Here is a 7,987-nt window from a genome sequence, read left to right on the forward strand (position 1 = left end):
TATAGATTGAAGTTTATTTCGTTGTCATTTCCATGACGTCGGTTTAAATATATATAATTATTTGGACACGATGCCATAATTTGCCATATATATATTCAGCATTATCTTGAAGTATAAACAAATAAATAGTACATCTTTTATCTACATGCCACAAATTGCATTTAAACCATAAGAGAAATTTGTTTATTATAGATAGAGATAAGATGTGTTTTGCCTTATATTTATTGTTGTGTGACTCTATTATCCTGAAAAAGTCTTTACTATATATATATATATATATATATATATATATATATATATACATATAGGCAAGAATATTAGAAACTTTAACTCAGGGTGCCTACTAGTCGGACACATCCAATAATCCACAATAAAGACTACCCGTAGGCAAAGCTAAATATATACCTCAGATATAGTCCACTTGATTGTCCAGTTAACCAGCCTCCAAAATGATCGTAAGCAACAATAAAATTAATAACAATAACAAGTCGCAGAACTTGATCATAGTACATACTAGCTGCATGCATAGTATATAAGAAAAGTATCCATCGAACAGTTGAGTGACTCGCGCAGCTTACATGGAAGATTTTGCGTATAGTTCCAAGGTTAACTGGCTATCAGTTGCCTCAACGCTGGCTTTACCGTTGTCTACACTTGAACTTGGCAACGGTTTTTATAGCTTTTATATGTATATATATGTATCACGCATAAACACATACAAATGTACAATTACACATACATTGCCAACCTATGGCTCAGTTGCAGTTTAGTATTGCAATTGTGAAAAAAAGGCGTCGTTGTATGCAAATGTGTCCAATCACGTGAAATTTGTGGCTTAAATTTATGCGTCTACTTTGCGGAAATAAAACCAAAACCATTATTATAAAGTCTTATTCTATATAAAAGGTTGCTCTAATGCCAAATGTCAGTAAAATAAAAAGATGATAATGCGCTGTGGGTAAATTAAAAGTGGACAGGCAAAGAGAGAATTAAAATAAAACAGATTTTTAATCCCCCAAAAAATATATCCAATTTCATACAAGTATACACATTTTAAATTTCAGTTTTTGAACTTGTTTTATTAATTAATTATTTTTATTCTAAAGATTGTTCTTAGTTATTTAAGTGTTGCTGGTTAAGACCAGCAAACAGTCCATCGAAGCATATTTGTGAAGAAAAATACTCGCACACGTACACGTTAATAGCTAAAAACTTATAGACTACGACTTTATATATATTAAGATATGTCACATTCAAAGAGTGGAAGCGGCGCTTTAGTCCTCCAAAAACAGATCCTCGTAGGCGAAACGTTTGAACAGTGTGGCCAGAATGCTTTTCATAACATCCGCAATGGCCACATGTACCGAGGGCTGCAGTTCGCTCCAGACATCAGACCAGTTCTCGTTCAAGAACTGGTTCAAATTGGTACCCAACGTTTGGTCGCCGTTAAAGAGGTTGGTCAGCCTGATGTTCATTCTAGACAAGCAATCAGAACTTGTAGTGTATTCATTTAGGTGAACAGCTCTCTACTTACTTCTGTGGCTCCACGAGCACCTTGAGCTTGTCCACACTCAGATAGGTGCGTCCATTACGCACCTGTGTGGCCGGCTTGAACTTGACCGAGAACTTGGGGTTGTGCAGGGTGATGTCAGCATCGCCATCGCCGCGTATGGGCAGGATTAGAATGCGTCCATCAGCCAAGTACTTGCCACGCAAAATAATCTTCGGGAACGCGCCGTACATTTCAAACTTGCTTGTGGCTGGATTTGAGTCGAAGCCACTGCGAAAGAAGTAAACAATGCAATAATGAATATTAAATTGTATATACAAACATAAATGTCAACTTACACGGCCCGGTCGAACTTGACACCGGACAAGCCTTCCACGTTGACGTCTCGGAAGTTGAGCTTCAGACTCAGCGAGCCGCTGCGTCCATCCGAAATATCAAAGCGCTTAATCAGGAACGGTTCCACCTGTGGAAAGGCAGCTGGTGCGTAGCCAGTACGAGCATATTGGCGCACTAAAGTGTGAGACACATTGATTATGCACTCGGTGTCGCCGTGATGGCAACGCGGCAGTTCAGCAGCTAAATAAAAATTTAATTCAGGACAAAATCCATGCAATTCGCCTCATTGGACTCACGGAAATTGGATGCGCCGTTGGCGCCACCTAGTGTCAGGCAAGCGAACAGCAAAACGGAGCACACGGCAAAAAGCATATTTAGCAGCAAATAAAACTCTTTAAACAGAAATCAAAGGCGACGCGTCGCACAGGTCTTTTCGCGAACTCCCGACCAAGTTCAATGCTAAACTGTAAATCGGCTCTGGACAAACGCAGCCATTTATAGACTTTTTGTCAGAGCTCGCCAATACAATTCGGCCAATACGTTAAATAGTTTATTCATTCTTAGCTCGTCTCGTTTCGCATCGCTTTTCTCGTTGCCATTCTTGTTCTTGTTGCTGTTGTTGTATTTGTTGTTGTTATTAATATTTTTGTTGCTGCTTTTGTCTTCTAGCTTCCCATCAGCATAGATTCGAACTCGAATTCGAATTTGCAGCTCACGAAGCGCTAACGATGTTGTTGTTGTTGCAGTTGCTTTTCAGCTTCCCATCAGCATAGATTCGAATTCACAGCACGACTAGCTGGCACCAACAACGATGACAAGCATATTAATAATTAATATTATTAACAGGTCCCACAGTGCGACAAAATCAAAAGTGATTTTATACATTTTAATTCCCGTTTCGCTGGCTAGCTTTTAACGTCTTTAAAGGCGTTTGTGTTTGTTGACGCTGTCCAATGACGAACTTTTAATACCAAACTCAGATAAACAACTCTTACGTTTACATAGAAATAGTAGTAGATAAAGTAGTAGACGTCTGTTGATATTTCAGATTCGAATTGTAGAGCGTAGTTTCAGCTTCAGTATATTATATAAATATCTAAGTACATTTACATTTATAAATGAAATCTTTCTCATTTATTCAGGATATATCTTGCTTAATGATTGTACAATCTTGCAGCTTGCTACCATTCGATCATTCGAACATGCCACATACCATATACCATACACAATATTATTACCGATTCTGTTTATTGCGCTTTTTGTTTGAAGATCTATAAATGTCAATTTTATTGTCTGGCATTCACATTGTTGACAAAACACAAAACAGAAATAACAATAAAATATATATGAATATTTAGATATATACTCGTAGATACGCGTATAATATTCATTTTGTGTTTGCGTTGACATCAGCTACATAGATATACATATGCAGTTGACGAAGGGGTTCGATTAGAGACTTATTTAGAGATTTTCGTGCGAAATTTGGCAAGTGTTAAATGGTCAGACATGCATGTCAAATATTTCTCTTTTTAAAACTGAGATCATTCAATTTTTATTTAGTTTATTCCAGTTTGGTTAAAGTCATTAGATAAAACTACCTGAAGAGTCTATTCATTTTTTAACAACTAATGATGATTTAATCGTTCAAATCACCTGCAAAACGTAGCCGTGCAGAAGACAAACAAAACAAACGTATGTTCGTAACAGCTCAAGGTGATTAACTATTTAACACAAGCAAAAACACAAAACGCAGACAGGTTGAGGAATTTCCGTTTCGGGTGATAGCCGCATCATCAAAGACAAGATCTATTTAGAAACCCGCACCGCTCAGCAATTAGAAATAACTATAATCATGAACGATATAGCGAGTAGCAGACTGGTTTGCCAATTTGCCAAACATAAAAACATCAAAAAAACAAAAATGACTAGTTTAGTCGGGAGTACCTGATAAGGAGATACCCTGATGGAACTTAATTGAGAATTGGAAAAAGTTATCGAAGGTTCCAAATAGACTAGAACTGCCTTCGGACTGAACAAAATCAACTTGGCTATTAATCGCGATTAAGAATATATACACATAATATACATACAGTTATGAATGTGGCGACGCCTTGTTCTGACTGTTACATACATTTTAACAATAGATTTATACCCTGTCTAAGAATATTCAACGGCTTCAGGGTATACAATTCACAACCCGTGAATTTTATGGCCTCACTTTCAAACTATGAATGGCATGCGACGTGTAAACATAGCAAATATTACCAAATTTTACCGAAATCTTTAAGCGTTCGTCATCAATAGTTTATACACCTGTTGAGATGCCATCTTCATACCACAACAAGTATAGGGGGTGGTTGACTGAATAATACTCGTTCACAGTGCAAAAAATTTTAAATTTGCTAAAAAACAAGTAAGAAAGGTCTAGTAGGGGTGCCCGACTAGGAGATACAATGATCCCAGTCCTCCTATCTGCGTTTATTAATATTCTCCGTAGTTTGTATCAAGTATTCAAAAAAAAAAAAAACAAATAAAAATCGACATTACACACCAAGATTCGAACCCACATTTTTTACGCAACGCGCCTCAACTCTACCAACACCGCCACTTCGTAATTGAAATAAATAAAACAATAAAAATTGTCTCATCGCCGCGAGTTTCGAACCCAGAAATTAACTGCAGCCAATGCACCGCTTTAAATAATGGTCCTATTTCCAACTGAACTTAAATATTAAGAATTTGGGGAAATTTGGAGCCGGTATCCAAAATCCACTCTAGCTTTTAAGACGTCCGAGATATAATTTCTTAACTGCATTTCTATAATGTTTTTATTCGATAACAATTAGATGCGAATAGTTATCGAATATCGAACAAACTCCATATGAGCGTGCTATACAAGGACCTACAAAAAATTTAGCTATGGAAGCTGAGATTGACGCGTTCATACATACGGACAGACAGACGGAAAGGGCTCGTTCTACTCGGCTTGTCGTCCTGCCACGCCTCCTTCTGCCTGTTATATACATTTGCAAAAAACCATTATACCCTGATTTTCCATTTTCAATGGGATCAGGGTAAAACCATATCGTCTGGTTTCCCAAGCCCTTATGGATGAACAACATAATTTATAGGTATATCTATGAAAGAGACTTTAATTGATTAACGGATTTCCATTAATTATAAGAGCCTTGATCTCAGTAAGAGTCCAAATCTGGGTCCAAAGCTAAGCCAAGGAACGTCAATAAAAAAGATCAACAGCAATTTCTACCTATAAAACTTTGGAAGATACGGATTTTTTCAATTTGATACCCCACAATAAGCTTTTTATTGCGAGCATATATTTCCAAAACCCAAGAGCAGCGATATATTTATATGAAAAGGATTTCAACAAAAACAACAACAGCAAACTTTGTGTTCATACAGACAGACGGCAGAAAGCAATATACTCATTTTACCTCGTGAGCGAGTAAGAAAGGAATGACAATAGAAGCGCTGCAGTGTGTTTATTTATACATCCAATTGGCGCCAGTGCCATATATATATATATATATATATAGATATATATATATATATATAGATATATACATATATATATATATATTATCAGATGTATATGCATATACATATGCAGATGTACAAATGTACATTTTTAATTTTTGTTTTGATTGCTATACGAATTCTCAGACGCTTTCGTAGTTTACATTCGGCGATTACAATTAATGAACATATAAACAAAAACAGACAATAGAAAACACAAGAATTTGCCAAATCATTTATGTATGTAAAGTCGCGCGTGTTTTATTGATATTGGCGTTCGACAAATGAATACATTTGAATAGATTTATAATGATAGACCAGCTACTTATATTAATAATTTAAGCTAGTGACGTACTACGAATGAGTTGTTAAAAAAACCAGTTTAAATACACAGTTACAATAGGTTTAAGTTACATTTAGCAATTGATTTAATGAATTTACTTTATAAGCTAAAATATTGTGATTAGATAATTGAATGACATATTTTTTTAAAAGGCCCTAAAGCAAATCTTATTAATTCTTTTTTTTTAATAAAAGGTTTTTTTTGAATTTCTGTTATACATTGAAATAGCCTGACCAGACTTTCAAATAAAAAATATGGTGTAGCCAGACCGTTAAATAGAAATCATGCTAGCATATCGATACTAATTCTATCGATAATGCAATTTCAAGCAGCTCACTACACATTACTGACGACATGTCAACGTATTGCAAAAAGCGGAATAACCGCATAATAAAGTCAGGATTATAAACCAGAATAAACGGTATACACATATTAACAGAAATTATGATGCATATGTCCACTGTATGCGCATGCTTGGCTGCCGTCTTGGTGCTCAACTGTCTGCATGTGTCAGCATCACAACGTGTAAACAAAACCGCCGAATTTGTTGCCACTGATGAATGGCAAGTCATAGCCGAAGGTTTTTATTACGTGTACCAATTAGGTTCAGCTCAAATGGTAGTAACATTTCTTGTCTTTTAGGTCAGGCTATACCAAAAGGGCTACATGTTCGTATAAATCTGCAGACAGGTCTTAAAGAAGCAAAGCTACTGGACCCAAGCGAACGTGATACTGCAATGCAGTCGCAATCCAGCGACAGCGATCCAGGGTCTGGATCGATAAGTGACCCTTTATCGATAGAATATAAGGCAGACATGATTGAGGAATCGGTACGAAAGGTGAAAGAACATCGCGGCTATGCAGAACTGAGGAAAGCCTATAAAGATTTTCAAAAGAACTTTCGCACTGATGCCGAAGTAATCGTGCAACTGATAGAACAATATCGAAACTTTAGCAAAACGCCGCTTGACTTAGAGATAAAGCCGAAAATGAACGCATTGGAGAATCTTGGATATCTGGTGCATCAGATTGACAATGCACTGGTTTTTATTGATAGTGGCGGACTGGATGATATTATCCTCCCAATAGTGGTGAATGACACCAACACGGCTCTCAAAGTTTCTGCAATGCGAGTATTGGGTGCTCTAACGGGGAACAATCCCAAGGCACAAATCAAAGTTTTTGAGCGTAATTTCGGCTCTCATCTGGCACAAATCATGATGAGTTCGACCAACAGTGCTGAAATCTCCTCCGCGCTGCATGCACTTGGTGCACTATTGCGCAAGTTCCCTTTGGCTCAGCAGCGTGTTCTCTCCACGTCGGGAACACAGGCTTTGATTGGTCTGCTGCGTAGCACTGAAATTGAGCTGCGAAATAAGGCCAAGGTAGTTACCTTAATTAGCGACTTAGTGCTAGAAAAACGACATGTGATTGATGAAAGCAAGGAAGAAGCTTTAGCACAATATGTACTACTCGAACTTGAGTCGTGGCTGCAATCGCACGGTTATTGTGGTGCCTTAGAGGCTGTTCTCAGCAAGGATTATGTGAGCTTGCTGGATCAACCAGAGGTGGTCGAGCAATTTGCAGTTGCGCTACAGACCACTGAGAGTCTATGCCAACCCCTATGGTCCCAAAGCCCGGCTCTGCGACATGCACTGCTAACAGTGCGCAACAGATTCGCACACAGCGAAGACGAATATCGATCGGAAGTGTCACAGGCTCTGGCGGAACTCTGTGAGCGTTTCTATGAGAAGCACAGCCATTCGGAGCTATAGAGGACCAGTTGAGATTTAACTAAATTCTTTATTTTGTAGATGTTTTTAAAGTATTCAACTGACTGTTACGCATAAGTTGAAATGAGTTCCAATTTAGGCCAAAAATTTTATGTGATCTATTAACTAAAAATACTAAGCAGCAATTAAGCACAATTCAGTCATGCAAGTGAAAAATAACCAACTCTGAAATCCTTTGACATTACAATTCCTGCAGCACCTATTTAAAACTCAATAAAGCAAGCACAATCGACCAGCAGGCCATAAAGTAAGTCAAATGTGTTGCCTGTCACTGTTCAAGGAAAGCAAAATCCATTGAGAATAATCGAATGAAAGCATGGCCCAAAAAACGTTTAAAAGTATGCAAAGGAAACATGTAACTGTACAGCAGGAAAGAAAACTTCTTAAAGGGGAGCGTACGGCCAACGCAATTATGTGTGCGAGGAGAGGTTGAACTGTGCGAGAGCCGGGCCCGGCGTCCAGTTC

General features: G+C 37.6%; 2 protein-coding genes across 2 annotated transcripts; one reads left to right on the forward strand and one right to left on the reverse strand.

The window, feature by feature from the left end:
- Positions 1–1,071: 1,071 nt before the first annotated feature.
- Positions 1,072–2,343, reverse strand: LOC111598580 (protein takeout). Its single transcript, XM_023313885.2, has 4 exons — positions 2,143–2,343; positions 1,849–2,086; positions 1,535–1,780; positions 1,072–1,476 (listed from the first exon to the last, which is right to left on the reverse strand). The coding sequence occupies exons 1-4, from the start codon at positions 2,216–2,218 to the stop codon at positions 1,275–1,277; spliced, it is 762 nt and encodes a 253-aa protein (XP_023169653.1). The 5' UTR covers positions 2,219–2,343; the 3' UTR covers positions 1,072–1,274.
- Positions 2,344–6,056: 3,713 nt separating this feature from the next.
- On the forward strand, positions 6,057–7,773 carry LOC111598517 (nucleotide exchange factor SIL1). The gene is made up of 2 exons (XM_023313793.2): positions 6,057–6,309; positions 6,372–7,773. The coding sequence occupies exons 1-2, from the start codon at positions 6,174–6,176 to the stop codon at positions 7,502–7,504; spliced, it is 1,269 nt and encodes a 422-aa protein (XP_023169561.2). The 5' UTR covers positions 6,057–6,173; the 3' UTR covers positions 7,505–7,773.
- Positions 7,774–7,987: the final 214 nt, after the last annotated feature.

Source organism: Drosophila hydei, unplaced genomic scaffold (assembly GCF_003285905.1).
Source record: "Drosophila hydei strain 15085-1641.00,03,60 unplaced genomic scaffold, DhydRS2 tig00008139-arrow-pilon, whole genome shotgun sequence".
Classification (NCBI taxonomy): Eukaryota; Metazoa; Arthropoda; class Insecta; order Diptera; family Drosophilidae; genus Drosophila; species Drosophila hydei.

What these genes read in the sequence shown, in the direction of transcription:
- LOC111598580 (XM_023313885.2), bottom strand. Translation starts at nt 2,218, where the DNA reads ATGCTTTTTGCCGTGTGCTCCGTTTTGCTGTTCGCTTGCCTGACACTA. An exon ending in GTCAAGTTCGACCGGGCCGT is followed by an intron (nt 1,781 to 1,848) that starts GTAAGTTGACAT and finishes CTTCTTTCGCAG; the next exon opens with TGGCTTCGACTCAAATCCAG. An exon ending in GTGCTCGTGGAGCCACAGAA is followed by an intron (nt 1,477 to 1,534) that starts GTAAGTAGAGAG and finishes TTGCTTGTCTAG; the next exon opens with AATGAACATCAGGCTGACCA.
- LOC111598517 (XM_023313793.2), top strand. Translation starts at nt 6,174, where the DNA reads ATGATGCATATGTCCACTGTATGCGCATGCTTGGCTGCCGTCTTGGTG. An exon ending in ATGGCAAGTCATAGCCGAAG is followed by an intron (nt 6,310 to 6,371) that starts GTTTTTATTACG and finishes CTTGTCTTTTAG; the next exon opens with GTCAGGCTATACCAAAAGGG.